This window comes from Mustela erminea, chromosome 11, assembly GCF_009829155.1.
Source record: "Mustela erminea isolate mMusErm1 chromosome 11, mMusErm1.Pri, whole genome shotgun sequence".
In the NCBI taxonomy this organism is placed as follows: domain Eukaryota; kingdom Metazoa; phylum Chordata; class Mammalia; order Carnivora; family Mustelidae; genus Mustela; species Mustela erminea.
The window spans coordinates 53,086,229-53,103,834 of NC_045624.1; the positions used below are offsets into that span (position 1 = coordinate 53,086,229).

The 17,606-nt window shown below is 38.5% G+C and overlaps 1 protein-coding gene across 2 annotated transcripts in view; it reads right to left on the reverse strand.

The window, feature by feature from the left end:
* The window catches only part of DNAH11 (dynein axonemal heavy chain 11), a 324,465-nt gene that overhangs the window by 53,335 nt on the left and 253,524 nt on the right, over positions 1–17,606 (reverse strand). For both annotated transcript variants that reach the window (XM_032305983.1, XM_032305984.1), the window contains one exon: positions 17,265–17,387. In XM_032305983.1, coding sequence (XP_032161874.1) covers positions 17,265–17,387 — 123 coding nt within the window. The remainder of the gene's footprint in view (positions 1–17,264; positions 17,388–17,606) is intronic.

Sequence of the window (17,606 nt, forward strand, 5' to 3'; positions counted from 1 at the left end):
CCTTGTGACGTTCGGGTTCAGTCTTTGTTTGGCTTCAGCTAGATGGAGGTGGTTTCTTGAATTGCAAGCAAAGCTCTGCAAGGACACAGCCTCACCCTCGGGGGAGGGTCTCATTTTTTTCTTTCTCAGATACTGAGGTCTAACTTGTAAGGACCTCATCACCCAGGCTCTGGGTTCTGGAAGGGCGTTGGCCAATGGGAGCACTAGCAAGACACGGCAGTACAGGAGGGGGAGTTCGAGGCCGATCTTCCCTGCCTCCGAGCTGTGGTCTGGGGGAGGCTGTGCCCTGCCATGACGGTATTCCGGGTTTGGGATGGGCCTCTTCCCACAGCTCCACTCACAGGACCAAAGAACAGCTTTGGGCTTAGAGGTGGTAATGGCTTCCTGATGTAAATCCCTGGTTGCCTGGACTCCTGGGCTCCTTTAAGCTTCCCTCTGAACATTCTTTCTGTCAACAGTCACTCTGTTAATTCTATTAAAATTTCCGGCCTACTTTGCGGTCTTGTTTTTCTGCCAGGAACCTGCTACAAGGATTCCGTAGAAGGGTTTTAAAATTCATGCAACAAACAAATGACAAATACTGACATTTTTCAGACTCTTCCACCAAAGAGGTCTTAACTGCGTAGGAGGAAAATTACATGTAAGAAGCCTACAAGTGAGCCTGAAACAGTGTCTTCTCAGTCTCCTATTTTACATTAAATACAAAACTTCTGCATTCTTTCATAGTCAGTGTATACAGTATTTTAATTGTAGAGGAATTCTAATGTGACAGAAAGTTATCCAAAGGCCAGATTATTTTTATGTAAATAAAGTATTTTTTTTAAATACTACTTAACTCACTGACTTACAGACAAAATGTTATTTCACAAAATTTATCAATTTTGGAAAACTGGATGAATTCAAAAGAAGGACATTGAAAAACAAGTTTAGCATTCAGGCAACATTTCTTTTTATTAAAATGCCACAATACTTGCAACAACGTTTTTTAAACTTGAGGTGAGATGCCCCAAATTTGTGATGTGGCAATATTTTAGGACGCTGCTCGTGGATGTTTCGTAATTTTATCTTACTCTGAGGTTAGTCTCTTGGGCCTCTTAGTGAAGAAAGGCCTTCTGAACCACTGGCCATTTTATCTGACAAGGAAGAATTCTGTAAAACAATGGTAGTGTGTAATGATTATTTAAAAAGTCAGTTTTCTTAAATCACTAAAGCTTTTAGCACAGAATCCCTCTTAATCACTAAAGCTTTAGTCACTATAGCTAAGTTAAAAGACAGATAAGACTCATTACCTCTTCATCCAGCTCTCAAATTTTGTTTGCATTGTAATGATCTTAGATTTTCAGCAAAAACTTTTACAGGATTCTAAGCTTGAAAAAGATCTGCTAAACAAACCATTGGAAGCATTCTTTATTAAGTTGAATGGTCAATCCATTCATGTGATCTAGTTTTGGGTTGTTTTTACTGTGTTTCTACACTTTAATATTTTTTTCCTAGAAGGATGAAGAGCAATTCAGGTAGCAACTTTCTTCTAAACTGGTATAGTATTTGTATAATATGCTTCCCTTTTAAAAAAATGAAAAATAGGGACCCCTGGGTGGCTCAGTGGGTTAAAGCCTCTGCCTTCGGCTCAGGTCATGATCTCAGGGTCCTGGGATCAAGCCCCGCATTGGGCTCTCTGCTCAGCAGGGATCCTGTTTCCTCCTCTCTCTCTGCCTGCGTCTCTGCCTACTTGTGATCTCTGTCTGTCAAATAAATAAATAAAATCTTTAAAAAAAAAAAATAGGGGCATCTCAGTGGCTCAATCAGTTAAGCATCTGCCTTCAGCTCAGGTCATGACCTCGCATCAGGCTCCCTGCACAGTGGGAAGTCTACTTCTCCCTGCCCTCTGCCCCTCCCTTTGCTTGTGCTCTCTCTCAAGTAAATAAATAAAGTCTTAAAAAAAATAATAATAAAATAAAATGAGTATTCATATCATCGTTAAAGGGAAACACTGAGGGGGGCAAAAAAAAAAAAGAGATGAATGAACCACAGGCCAAATGTTATGAATGAAACAGAGAGCAGCTATTGGTGTATCCAAAGAGTACAGTGGCCCTAAGCCCTTGTTTCACAGGTCATGGAAATAATACCATCTGTTTACAGGTTTGCAAATACCTTCCAGCTGATATTATGCTCCTTAAAATCATCACATACCTTATTGATAATTTCTTCAGTTCTTTGTTTTTATAGAAAAACATGTTACAACCAAACATTCATTCACTCAAAAGGCAGTGATTGAACACCTACACCACGCCAGGCTGTCGGAGAGTCCTGTAGGCACGGGGCATCTAATAGGCAGTCTCTGCTCTCACAAACATTATTACTTAACTCCCTCCTAACAGGCATTGTGACCATAAGATCTTACATACTGATGTAGCCATTCTTCTGTTTAGTCTGTTCAAGAAATGAAAACACATTAATTGCCTACAACATGACAGTCCTATCAAGATCAAAGATATGCCTCTGACATATCCTGATATAACATGACAGTCATATCAAGATCAAAGAGAGGTGAAGAATGTGAAACGACATCTCTCCAAAGAATATATACAAATGGCCAATAAGCATCTGAAAAGATGTTTAACAGTACGAGTCATCAGGGAAATGCAAATAAAAGGTGCCACGTCACACTCACTAGATGACAACCAAACCAACCCCCAAAGACAGTAGTAACAAGGGCTGACAAGGAGAGAGAGAGATCATAACCCCTATACATTGCTGGTGGGCATGGAAAATGGTACAACCACTTTAGAAGGCAACTTGAGTTTCTCAAAATCTTATACACAAAGCTACTATTTAATCCAAATATTCTGATCCTGGGTATGTACCCCAAAGAAAGATAATCTCGTCACATAAGACCATCCTATGTCATGTCTCTGTTGGTTAGCCCAATTCTTTTTGATGAAGACATATTTGATCACACCTTCACTTGAAGCGTGATCAAAATTTCTCCCATTGCTTGAGCTTCTCTTCCAAGGGTTTCCAAAGTTAATCTCAAAGGTAGCTTTGAGAAAGATCTTTCTTTGCTAGCACTATTCACTGACTGGCTTCTAAAGGAACTGTCAAGAGTGAAGGTTTCATTACTGTGCTTGGGGCTCCCAAACATAAGTGATACCAAAGCTGATACTCATTTCTACCACCGCAGTGATAAAATCCAAACTTAAAATAAAACCTCTGGTATGTCTTGTGATCTTGTGATTAACTGCTCCATCTTGGTTTGAATTCTTTCCTCCTCAGGGCAGTATCTCGGATATGCTATCTATCACCACCTTTCATGACCTCAGATTCAATATTCCCTAATTTGCTTATGAATTTTTACTGGATTTGAGTTCACACCTCATAAACTTTGTTTTAATCACTAACCTATATCCCCAGATGAGAAGAAAATGTAAATATTTTACCACTTAAAAATGTGCACTTTAATGAAGAATACCGAATGAACCAACTTCACAGTTTTCCTCATTGTTATCCACTGGGCCAGGTCCGTGTGGCGGCCTGAGGAACTGAGGTAAGAAGTTTAATTTCGATGTTTGCATGTGAAGGTGTGTGTGTGTGTGTGTGTGTACACATAAGAATTAGAACAAGCCCCACAAGATGACTACCTTATTTCTGGAAGTCCTAGCTGTTCAGGCCTCAGGGAGAAATCTCTCTAGAGAGGGGTTGGAGAACTATTTCCATAAGGGGCCAGAGAACCCATACTTCAGATTTTGTGGGCTGCATACATCTTTCCCAAATATTCTTCTTTGTTGACAACCCTTTAGAAACCACTTTCAGCTCACGGGTTGCATCGAGACAGTTTGTTTGCCTGTCTCCACTCCAGAAGACCCCATGGTTACTGGTATGAATGTCATCTCCTTGTAAGTAAACAGCAGCTAATCACACTCCATTTCCTAGTACCATCAAGTTATAATTTTTCCAATCAGCTACTACACCTAACATTGCTCCCCTCCCTGGGCTTTCAAGAAAAAGAAAAAGTGTGAGACTGGCCAATATGAAGCATGAGATTTGAACAACTTTGCTTCTGGGTGTAGGTGGCAAACGTGTTCAACGGGGTAAATACTCCGCAGATACCTGAGTTAGTATTATGCTCTAGAAAAGAGCTCAGAGATGACTCTGTGGCTCCCAATTTCCCTTGCACACCCCCCTTCTACACCTACATGTACCCTGGAGTGTTCACATACCCCAGTTTGAGAATGGGGAATCGGTCGGCTTGAGGAACAGGTCAGATTTTCTCACCGAAGAGACAGTTAGAGGAAAATAGAAGGATGTCTACCTATAAAACTGGGTTTTACATTTGGCTTGGAAACATTATTTCATTATTTCATAGGTTCAAATTTCCCAGCGAAAGTAAATTATCCTCAGTTGGGGTGTTTATGATCTATGAAAGGCAAAAACTGCATAATGACTCAGTGGGTTTTATCATTGCTGCTAGGTTAATTTTTGGTTAATCTCCTATCTGGGAAAATTAAACACACAGCTAGTGCTCTCTTATGATTTGAAGGATCCAAAAAACAACCGAGCTAACCAGAGGGGTGGAAAAGCAAACAATCACTTTGTTGTTTCTGTGAAAGACACGAGCCCAGAGGTTATGACTTCTAGAATACGGTAACCAGCAACAGCTCTTGAACTTGAACTCCAAAGAGAACAAGTGTGAAGAACAGGTGTGAAGAACAACGTAACACTTGCAAGTATGGCTATTATCTTCAAGTAGTCATTCACAACACATTTTCCAGCCCCATGCCCCCACCAAGCAGGACTTGACCCTGACACTGGATCCCACGGAGAATCATGTGGGCCAGGAATCTCTGAAGCTGGATGGGGTTGCTCCCATATGGTTTTTTCCCATCTCTCCAAGGGAGTGACCAATTCCTGCCCCTTTTTCTCAGAATGCCTGGTGTGGAGGTTAGAGACCAATTATACGACTTCAGATCAGATATAAAATTTTTTTCCCGAGTACAAACAGTATGGTTTTACCGGATTGGACAGAGGGTGAATCAAAAACATTGTTTCACCTGGTAGACTTGTACTTTTAGAGCAGGAAGTTCCTCTAGAGATCATTCAACTGATTCCCTTTTATGGACCCAAAGAGTTTATGACTTGCCCAAGGTCACAGAGCTTAGTGGCAGAACTGGGACTAGAACCTGGGTCTCTAGACTCCTAGTATAAATTTCATTTCACTGCACCATACTGCAAGTTAATTTGCTCTGTATGATGGGGACAGCTGGTGACCCCAGCCGCCGTCGACCTGACCGTCGATCACAAGAGGCTACTGAGAGCTTATGACCGACTCAGTACAATCTGTGGCCACCAGAGAAAAGAAGATAGAGATGAAACCCAGAGAACATCCCCTGCTGATCTTTGCTTTGACATTCTGTCCTTGCTTATGAAGGAGAATAGCACTGATTGTTGAGGTGTCCAGGTCTAACCAAAGAGCTGAATTTCTGGTAGCTGAATTCATCAAATGAATTAATTTATAAAATTTAAAAATAAATCACTCAACATACAGAAAAATTTTCTATCTTCTGGCTTTAAGGGAAAAAAGTAGTCTTTTAAATATGCCAAATGCTCACTAGTCAGCTGCATAAATTATTGTATAAAAGACTATCAACTACAAAGTAACTATTAATTCAATTTTTTTCATAGGTCAGGTTTACATAAAAATCAGGTACATTGGGAACTTCAAAGTTCTTTCAGAGATTATTCAAAATCCAGCCAAAAGGGGCTTTGGGATGAAAAGATTCCTAATTTCTTCAAGTCATAGGTCATTTCTACTGTAGAGGACCGATATAAATACATGTGAAATGAATTCATGGCTTAATAGTCACAGCACATCTGTGACAGACGTGGGGAAACATTTCTCCCAGAAATGTGACTGTGAGATTCTGAAATGATTCTGAAAACCAGAATCTCTGTGAGTTGAGGCACCATTATCTCAACATAATCAAGATGAGACTTTCAAGGTGGAGATCTTATATTCAAGATATCTACCTGGAAACGGAGGAAGTATCTTCTCCTTTTGTTGGAACTGTTCTCAAGATTTAGTGTAGCTGCTGCTGAAAATGCCATCAGTCCTGGATCATAAAAACCGAAACGACTTTTCTCTAGTGATTAGATATTCTGAGTACATGAACAAACACCATCATTATTTTTTATTGCCATCTAAAACAAAACTTGGAAAAGCAGCATATTCAATTTAGAAAAAGGACCCGGCTGCAGGAGGACTGTTTTAAGAAAGATTTGCAAAACCTTTCTCACGGTGCCATGGAGAGAGAAATTTCCTGCGACACTGTATTCGCACCCTGAAGGGCCTCCCTCTATGATGGGCAATTCAGAGAGCTCACAAGTTCCCTGGGCTGGAGGAATTCTCCAGGCCTCTCACCAGGTCCTGCTTGTCAAGGTAGAGAGATGGCGGGTAGGTTTTGAGATAAGAAAATAATATAGTCGTTGCAGAAAAAACACACTTAGGAAAAGAAAAGGAAAAAAACCCAAACTTTTCAATGGACATCTAAAAGCTTTACTACATGTCCTGCTGCTTCAAATTAAATGCTTCTCAATGAGGCTTGGGAGCCCCGATGGCTCCAGCCTGGAGCACAGTGGCGGGTGGCCCTCGCCATGCGGCTGTGTTACTTAGCAACCCCATTGGGGGAGCCCCCATGGAGTTGGTCAAACCCCTGCTCCTGGGGAAAGGTTTGGGCTGAAAGCCGCACAGCTGGCAAGATGGCCCAGGTAAAGGAGGAAAGAAGTGCTGAATAGAAATGAGTTAATTGTCTTGCTGCTTCATATAGTTAATATAACCAACATGTCCTTCTCAGATAAAAGCAAACTTCAATTTAAAAAAAAAAAAAAAAGACTGCTTGTGCAGGGACTCCAGGTACCCTCATGCAGAAAGAAATAAGGAAGCTAAAAAAGAAAATCCGAGCAGATTATTTCCCTTCTGGGAAACAGAATATGTACACCTTTTACACATATTGTGTTCAATATGATGACATATGTATATGTGTATCTCTTTCATATTTCAATATAGCCATATTTAAATATTATAATATATCATGATAAAGAAATTCTGGTTCTTTTGCTTTTTTTTTTTTTTAAAGGAAATTTGCTTTTTTCTAAAGATTTTATTTATTTATTTATTTATTTGTCAGGGAGAGGGAGAGTGCACAGGCAGAGGCGGAGAGAAAAGCAGGCTCCTTTCTGAGTAAGGAGCCCAATGCGGGACTCTATCCCAGGACCCTGGGATCATGACCTGAGCTGAAGGCAGCAGCTTAACCGACTGAGTCACGCAGGCGTCCCAGAAATTTGCTTTTTTCAAGAAAGTAAAGATTCTTTATCTGTGACCTATTTGGAATTTGCCTTCACGTCAAGTCAAAAAACTACTACCCAGGATGACTATGAGTGTGTGTGGATTATCTATAGACCGTGAATGTTTTGTTTTTAATTATTTTGATTTATTTGAAAGAGAGAGAGATTGCAAGCATGAGTGGGAGAGGGCGAGCAGAGTCCCCACCAAGCAGGGAGGCAGATGTGGGGCTCGATCCCAGGACCCTGAGATCATGACCAGGCCAAAGGCAGATGCTTAACCCACTGAGCCACCCAGGTACCCCTGAATGTTATTCTTAAAAACAACAACAACAACAACAAAAAACAACTTGACCGAATTTAACAGAAAGGTCTTTCCTGTAATTAAATCTTATGTTGCATTTAGAAATTAGGAGGGACTAGAATGCTGAATTCAACTATATCAGGGCATGAATTAACTTGAAAATTAAGCAATTCCTATCCACAAGTATTATAACGATAAGACTATATACCTCCTGAGTTTATTTAAAAAGAAGCTCCTAGTTCAAGAGAGCACATTTTGCCACAATGTGGGATTTAATTTAACATGTTTCTCTATCTTAAGTCCAACCTAAGCCCTCATCTATTTAAATGGATCTAATATCAACTGTTGTACAATCATGTGGCATCAACCCCATGGGTTAATAATTTTACTGAATAATATTACCGAATAAACTGAAACCTTGCTAACTGTAAGCAAGTCTCCCAATTAATCTTAATAGCACTTTTAGGAAACACAGTCATGATAAATATCTGTAAAATATCTTTCATTATAATAGTTCTATAAAATAAATTTATAATCATATAGTTAATATTTGTTAGTTGTAAGTTTCTTTATATGACATGCTACTTAAGGATTCATTAAAAGGACAATTACATGAAAAATATAGGGAAAGTATAAAGTGTTTTTTAAAAAATATTTATATGCTCAGAAACCATCTGAAATACATCTCACAGTAAGGTTGCTCCAGCTAAGATTAAAGTTAAAAAACGACTTCAATAATATTTGGGGGGATTTGAAAGATTGAAGAGATAGAATTTTATGAAGATGCTTCACAGATCAGCAGCTTTCCTAACATGTAAGCCAGTAAATTTGCTTTGCAAAAAGTACACGTTGATAAATCTTCTCCGATATGTTTTCTGTCGATTGATATGATAAGATGTATTTTAGTTAAAATTAGGATTATCTGGAGTTTGGTGAATTTAATTATTTGTAATTACCCAGCTGTTGTCAGCCTGTGGCCATTTTATGACAGTGGTATCTACTATGTGGGTCAGGTTCAACTGTATATCTTCTCAAACGCAGATTTAATGTGCTATTGATGAAACCATTACTAGAACCAAATTAAAGTCTGGGCTGATGTATTGGTCCACAGGGACCTGTCAGACATGAAAGGAGTAATTAGTATTCATTACTTCATACTCCGCAACATTCCAATTATTAATGAACTTCAACTTTTGGACTCTGCTGTATCTATCACAAGCATCTTCTCAGACATTCATTATTAGGAAGAATCAACTAATATTGGTTTTAAAAAGGCCCCGAACACAAACAGAACTAAAATAAACAAAAGCACTATTAATATCAGAAAACTCTGTGAAGGATTGGACTTGCAAAAAAAATGCAAATGATATCCCACCTGTGTGGGAGGACTGAGAGGCAGTGAGGACATGCTGGGTGAACACAGGGTCGCTGCAATCCTTGTGGGTTGTGTCCCCCCACCTCCTTTCCTGGGTTTCAATGCTACCTTGCCTTTACAATGCGAAGGGAAACATCTGCAGCCACAAAGGTAGAGAGAGAACAACATAGACATGTAAAGACGGAAGGGAGCAGGAAAAAAAAATTAAGTAAAATGTTCATTGCTGGACATGAGAATGGGATGTCTATTAGAAAATTTACAACCACGTAGGTCAGTTTGGGATGTGATCAAGGCAAAGTCAAAGTTTTTCTGTTCCTGTTCTGATACTACAAAAAGGTATCTCTATTATAAAAGCCCAACTGACCTTTTCCCATCATTTTTCTCTTCCATTGTTTTCTCCTCCTTATTTACTTCACCCAAAGAAAGGAAAATAATTCTTACATTGACCAGTTTAATTTTGCATATCCCCTCCTAGTGTGTGTGTGAATTTTTAAAAAAAATTTTCTTTTTTTTTTTTTTAGAGTTACATGAAGTCGCAGGGAAGCATTTGCTTTGTTAAACAGACATTTTATCAGGTGGAAATACTATCATTAAAATATCAAACATTATTCCAAAGTACTTTTAAAGCTCTTGTAAACAAAACTAATATCAAAACATGGAGCGTCCTCAACTTTTTCCAATGAAAAATAAGAGGTGGCCAAAAAAAAAAAAAGAAAGAAAGAAAAAAAGGATGTAGAATAGTCCCTTCTAGGAAGAGGCGGCTAATAGGACTGAAAACACAGCTTGTCTGTATTCCAGAAAACAGCAGAAGGGCGTGAGTCACTACCTTGGTTCTCTGAAACCCTCCCTAGATCTTCTACACTAGTGGTGAGCATATGAATTTGCACCAACACTTTGGAAAACAATCTGGCATTAGGTTTTAAAGCTGATTTGTGCACGTACTCTACAGCCCAACTCTTCTTCTCCAGAATATAAACCTTGAGGACCCCCTTGCCATGTGCACCAGGAGATACATGTACAAATATGCAAACATTCAGCGTATTCGTATGCACAGCACCATGGCCTGTAATAACCGAAATGTCCTTCAATAACAGTATCAGATACATCGAGGAACAGTTACAGCACTGATAATGATGATGATGAAAACCAAACAACTGGAGCTAAAAACAAGAATTCAGGGAAATCTTAGATATGGAACAGTAGAAAATTCGAGTCCCTTTATATACATGATGAGGACACCTTTGTAAAGCCCCAGCTCAAACAAAAATAAACCAATGTACTTTAAATAAAATTTTGAAATGAGAACAAAGTTTAGGATACTACCTTTGGGAGAGGAGACCCAATGGGGAACGAGAGGAGCACAAATGCGGCTTAAAGAATATTGGTCATGTTTCCGCTCATAGTTTGAATGGAAGATTTATACCTAATTCATTATTAAATTAGAATATATATATTCTAATATTAGAATATATACATTCTTTTGTGTATTATGTATTTTATATGTACCATCACTACATAGTACAATTTTTTTTTAAAGATTTTATTTATTTATTTGACAGAGAGAAATCACAAGTAGATAGAGAAGCAGGCAGAGAGAGAGAGAGGGAAGCAGGCTCCCTGCTGAGCAGAGAGCCCAATGTGGGACTCGATCCCAGGACCCTGAGATCATGACCTGAGCCGAAGGCAGCGGCTTAACCCACTGAGCCACCCAGGCTCCCTACATAGTACAATTTAAACAACCAAAACTCTCTCCTGTTTTTAGAAGTCAACTTAAAACATCAACGGCTAGGACCGATTCCCTGTTTACACATCCCCTATCCAAAAAAACAATGTCTTACTTCAGGATCTCTGGCTTAGCATCTGATTCAAGCTCCCAATCACCCACATACTGTCCTTCTCACTGGTTCAAGATTTGAAGTAAATAAAATAAAAGACTACCTATTTTTGCTACATTGTATTGTTTTTTTCATCACCAGGTAAGAAAACATAAACAGAAAAAAATGGCCTACATGACTTAATCCAATTCACCAAACTAGAGGGCAGTGAGCCAAGACTTGAACCGAATTTCATCTTCCTTCTTCTACTCCAGTGCTAACTTCTAACAACCATGTGCTAGCACGTAAGCCCCAACCCAGAGCTTGAAGTCTCCCTTGAAAATAAATGCTCACGCAGCTAGTTCAAGACCATGGACTGATCATTGTATTTACTTTCCCTCCCATGCCAAGTCCTATGGAAAAGATGAGAAAATATATGTTAAAAAGAATAAATTCAACATCATGTTGGAAAGAGAACAATGAGTGGAAGCAAAAAAAAAAAATGAGGAATGAAAGAAATTGATGATAAATATCATGGAAATCATTAGCAAAAGTTACCAATAAACAATCTTAGAAGACTAATAAACATATCCTTATTAACAATCAAGGAAATATGAAACAAAGCAGCAATGAGATAAGGATTCTGTTATCTGATGTTACTATTGGCACTCACTCACGATGCCTTATTTCCTATGCTCTGTGATTTTTTGCCCATGAACTCATATACCTTGGAATTATAACCTGTACAATCCTCTGAAATCTGGGTTTATGAACATAATTACAGACAGGACTTTTGTTTGTGTCTGTCAAGTACATTGGGGTGGGACCAATCCAGTCCTGCTTAAAAATAAGTTATTGGCTTGAGGTTATTGGCTTGAGTAAAAATCTGTCTTAAACATTTTTGAGAGAGACAGTTTCTGATTAGGAATTCTCAGGGGACATTTTCCCACTTCCTCTCAGTGCCAAGGTACAGAAAGAAAAGCACTCCTTACTGCAGGGCTGGGTTTTGTTTTAGTTTTTGACAAATTTACCCTTAAATTGAAGGGATGGCCCCCGTGAGGCACAGCAATCTCTAGTCAGACTTCACACCTTCAACGGACTTGGTCCAGGCTCTAGGCGTCCATCACAACAGAAATCCACGGTCATCAGGTTTTAGCAGAAACCTCAAGAAGAAAATCAGCTTTGGTGTTCCTTGTCTATCCTATTCCCACTTTTTGGTTGTACTTTGTCCACCAAGTGCCAGAAGGTGTGACTATTTTTCCATATTTTGTTGTTTTTCAGCACTCACACATCTAATCTGCCATAATGCCCGAAATAAGTCTATGTTTTGATTATTTTTACTTTGGTTAACCATCTTTCTAAAGACATAGATGTTTCTTATCCATGGAGAACTTGCAATTTAATACAGATACAGCACTGGAAAAAAAAAAAAATCCTAAGAGGGACAGATAAAGGCAGGATGTCACAGTGGCCCAGTACAGAACGGACTGTGAGTGGGAAGCAATGAAAGTGGAAACGTAAAATTCCCATTTAATTAATTAAATAGCAGTTGAACTCTGAATTAAGTGAATTTGGGATCTGTAGAAAGACAAGGTAAGTAAAATAGCATATCACAGGAGGAGGCAATTAATCTGTGTGAATGAAGGGAATAAGAAGTATCAAACAGGTAAAGCATTTCAAGGCCTCAGAGAAGAGCTTCATTTCAATTTAATGTAACAGGCAACAGAGAATTCTTAACAGATTCTTCAACAGACCAGCAATGGAAACAATATTAGGGAAAGATTATTTTAACCCCTCTCTGGGTTGGAGAGGAACGAGCAGAGTGAGAATGTAAAGACGTTACTTCATTCAGCGTAAAGAAATGAAAGGTCTGAACTATACTGTAAGATGTAGATAAAAAAAAAAAAAAGAAAGAAAGAAACATGAATTCCAAAACACTGATGAGAAAATAAACAAGGTTTAGGGGAAAAAAAGAGTAGGGAGAGGTATGATGTCCAAGTGGCACTCACAGGAATTCTACTGAAAGAAGGTAGTGTCTATTTATTTGGAAAAACTTAAGAAACCATGTTTCCACCTATGTATTAAACTTTATATGATCATAGGACATTCAAGACGACATTTAGCTTTTCTCATCTGTGAAGTGATTGTGACCTCTGATCTTCTGACTGGAGAAGATGCGCTCAAATAAATCACACCTACAGGGGCTCCTGGGTGGCTCAGGGTTAAGTGTCTGACTCTTGGTTTCAGCTCAGGTCATGATTTCATGGGTCTTGGGATCAAGCCCGTATCAACCTCCTCTCTCAGTGTGGAGTCGGCTTCAAGATTCTTTCCCTCTGCCCCTGCCCCTGCTCACATACATGTGTGCGCTCTCTCAAAAATACATACATCTTCAAAAAAAAAAAATCACATCTACTAAGCTGGTTTAACTACCTCTCCATGTACATATTCCCCAAGATCTCCTTATCAAGCTCCATACTCACATGCCCATGGCTTCTTAGACTTCCTTTCTGAGAATCTTAAAGTAGGACCTTCATCTTTGAAAGTCTAATAAAAAAAACCATTACCTCTTTCCCTATACTTACTCCTATTGCTGTACCACAACTCCCCATAAGTCACACCATCATTTAACCTGGCAGAAGACTGGAAATCACACCTGAACCTTCCGTTTTTTCCCTACCAACAAAATCCCATTAACAACCACGAACTGATAAAATTAACTCCTTGAGGGATGCCTGGGTGGCTCAGTCGTTGAGCATCTGACTTCAGCTCAGGCCATGATCCCAGGGTCCTAGGATCAAGGCCTGCGCTGGGATCCCTGATCAGTGGGGAGTCCGCTTCTCCTTTTGCCTGCCACTCCCCCTGACTGTGCGCTCTCTTGCTCTTGCTCTCTTTCTGGCAAGTAAATAAATAGAATCTTAAAAAAGAAAAAAGAAATTAACTCCCTGAGAATTCTTTCATTTGTCCTCTCCTGCTTTTCTAGTATCACTGCCTTATTTAGGGTCATATCATGCCTCGACGGGATGACTGCCATTGTTTGCTAATTAGATCCTGGCCCTATGGGTTCTGGTCCATTTCCCTTCAATCAATACTTTACAACGCTGGGGTGCCTGGGTAGCTGTGCTAAGCCTCTGCCTTCAGCTCAGGTCATGATCCAAGAGTCCTGGGATCGAGCCCTGCAGCCGGTTCCTTGCTCAGTGGGGAGCCTGCTTCTCCCTCTCCCACTTCCCTTGCTGTTCTCCCTCTCTTGCTGTCAAATAAATAAATAGAATCTTTAAAAAAAAATATGATGCCAGCAGCATGCCCTTTCAGAAATAAATCTGACTATATTCCTCCCAGCATGCTTACGAGTCTTCACTAGCTTCCCCACTGACCTTCTCATGATTCTCAAGTGAAAATATGGAGACTCCATACTCCAGAAAGTATGGAGACTTCATACTTTGGATCTGCAGGCCCCAGTACAGTGCCTGGTCAACAGTGCTCAGAGAAGGTCCTTTGGATAAGGACCACTGCTCTTGTCAACTAATGTTACTGAGAAGAATGGGCCCCTTTAGTGTGTTTGGGGAAAAGAAAAAAAATTATCAACCTATAGAAAAAGGGCCAACTTAGAAGTGATCTGTGGGTACCCAGGACCTTCACACTCTGGAGGCCCTGCCCATCTCTCAGGCTTCCCTTCACTCAGGCCTTCCTGTCCTTTATTCCTTCCAACCCAAGACTCTCCACTGATGTGGATCCCATTTGCAGTCCTGCCCGATGCTGTGAGGCTGTTCTGTGTTCTGCTATTTGGTTTTAGTTCTCTCATTCCAAAATTCCCCTCTTTCACTTGTCTGTCTGACAAAGGCCCACTCATCTTCCTAGACTCATATTAAATGTCAATGTAATCTCATGTCATTTTTTCCACAAAGTCTTTCCAAGTCTCCACTCTGGCAATGATGAACCCCTGCCATGAATACTTCTATCGTCACACCAACAGCACGGTATTTCTTCTGTTTACAGGTCTGCCTTTCCCCTATGGAAATGGAGCTTCCTTAAAAGATGGCTCTCTCCCCTATCATACTTTGGATCTGCAGGCCCCGGTACAGCGCCTGGTCAACAGTGCTCAGAGAAGTTTTATTAGTGACTGATAATAGTATGTAAGGAGTCCACCAGCACTCAGATTCTCTGGAAAAAGATACTAAAAATATCTGCAAGGAGAGAGGGAAGGGGGAAAAACTGGAGATACAGATAAGAATTTACACTCAAGTAAGTCATCGTCCCCACATGTGAGGGTTTAGGAACTAGGATTATTAACATAATAACTACATGTGGTAAACACCATTTGTTATATTCTTATGTATCATTTTAAATTCTCTTGGTCTTTAAAAAAATGCTGGAATGATAAGATCAGTTCCATAAAACCTAATAAAGAGTACATATTCAGGAAATAACATAATTTGGAATAAGATATTCTAGACTGTGATAAAGCCTTGATGCTCTACATAAAATAATTTGTTTCTGAAATATAAGACTTCTGGGATTCACAATAATAAGAAACTATAGCCATTCTGAAGAAAAACTGTGACTCAAATTTTTTAGTCCCTGGAAAATTTAAATTTATATGTATATAATACATCTGTGTATATACATGTATAATATATAATATACATATAAAAATTTAAAATTTACATATAAAATATATTGTATATTTTATTTATATTCATTATATACTACTTATATATGTAATATACTACTTATTTATGTAATACATAAAATTATATATTTATATTTATTATATTTATATTATGCATTACTTATATATTAAAATACATATATAATAGGTAAAATATAAAGAAAATATGAATTTATAATGATTATTTTATGTATTACATATTTTATATTTGTTTTATTATGTATATTTATGTATATTTATTATATATTCTTATATATTTAAATACATATATAATATATAAAAAGAAATAAAAATATAGAATCATATCATATATTTATAACATATTTAATAATATAATTAGAGAAAGAGAGAGGGAGAATGAGAGAGAGAGAGAGAAAATTGTTAAATTTCTTATACCTAAATTGTGTTATTAAAGGTCCAAGTTTAAAAAAAAGGTCCGAGTTGAAGCTAGAGAATGTGTATTTCACAAACAAAAAATTTTAGGTCTTTACTAATAGAGCCAAAATCTTAATAACGAAGATTTCACTTCAGTGACATTCAAGATTCTACACTGTATTTTTAACACATCAGACGCAGCTACAATTATATTTATGTCAGAGTTGCAGCTTGTCAAGTAGCTTATTAAATTTTTCTAAATGCTTGGCTGGGTAAATCTTGGCTTATTAAACAATTATAAGTTGTCACTCACTGTAAATGGATTTACTTGTATAATAAATACTCGACTAATCCGTTAGGGACTATTTAAAAAACAGAAGTTAGTTATCCTTAAGTAGACCTATTTTCACTTAAAACTGACAGGAATAAACTGGTGATAGAAAGGAGACTGTTAACTTTGAGGCAGAGGCTGGGTGTCAAAGAAGGGTGGGGGAGAAATTTTGAAATCATAGCTCTTTGAAGGAAAAAAAAAAAAAAAAAACACATGAGAAGGAAGCCCAGTGAATTGTCTAGGGAGTGTCGGTTTCCTGCATGAAGGGGCACAGAGAGCATATGGAATGCCACCACTCCCACGAGCCCACGAAGACCCGGTCAGAGACATGCTGGCTGCATGTGACTTTTCACACATTTATAGACCGTGCTATGATGACTCCTTGCAGATGGCTTCCCTGCCTCTGGGACAATGTCCTGGACAGTCAGGTGTCCAGGGAAATGGCAGCTATCCGGAACATCACACAGAGCTCACAGGGCATGTTCTCAAGTTGTTGGTGGCACCTCTGCCAGTATGGGAATGATTTTAAGGGCCCACTAATGAATTTTTTCAAATTACATTTTTCCACATATTATAAGTATATTAGAAAAAAGAGAACTAGCCCAATAAACCCCTCATTTTGTGGATGTCCTTACTTTGGATGAAGCTGAGTTAAACCAAAAACAGTGAGTGGACTTAGAAGTGTCCTTTAGAAAAACATTAAGTAAATAAGGATACAGAAGACAGGCAGTTTAGGTAAACACACTAAAGGTGTTTTGCAAAGTCTTAAGCTTCTATGGTATGAACTGATCAAGCAGCAACTACTTGCAGATTTGTGACAATGCTTTTTTTTTGGTTTATAAATCAGGGACTGGATAACTGGAGTCTAAATCTACCAACGACATTGTCTTCAAATCTGGATCGTGTTGAGGTTGCTTCTTAGAATGGAGGTGCCACAGAATGGAAACTCAGAAACATCACCAACAAGATTCCAATGGACCGTGCTGATTTTGAGGCAAACAGAAGCTGCTGAGTGCATTCATATGTAGCACAAAATTAGAGGTGAAAAATTCAAGAAAACTTACTTTCCTTTTCTAATGGTGTTTCTGCCAAGCAGGGGACCAAGCACTGGATCTAGTGTTTCCTCCAGATTTTCAACTAGGATGACATCTCCAAAGGCCAAAGCAGTTTCAATGGCATTCAAAAACCTGAAAATTCCATCAGAATTGAGATAATAGCATGTAAATAAGCACAGGAAAAATGTTCAAAATTATTTATATTAAATTATATTTGATTTAATGTAGATTTTTAAAAATGAGACAGACTAACTTAGAGAAAACTGTTTCATAAAGTATTCAACTAGATTACACAGAAATTCATGATTAGATTTTGAGATGAATTACACAGTGATATTTTCCAAGTAAATT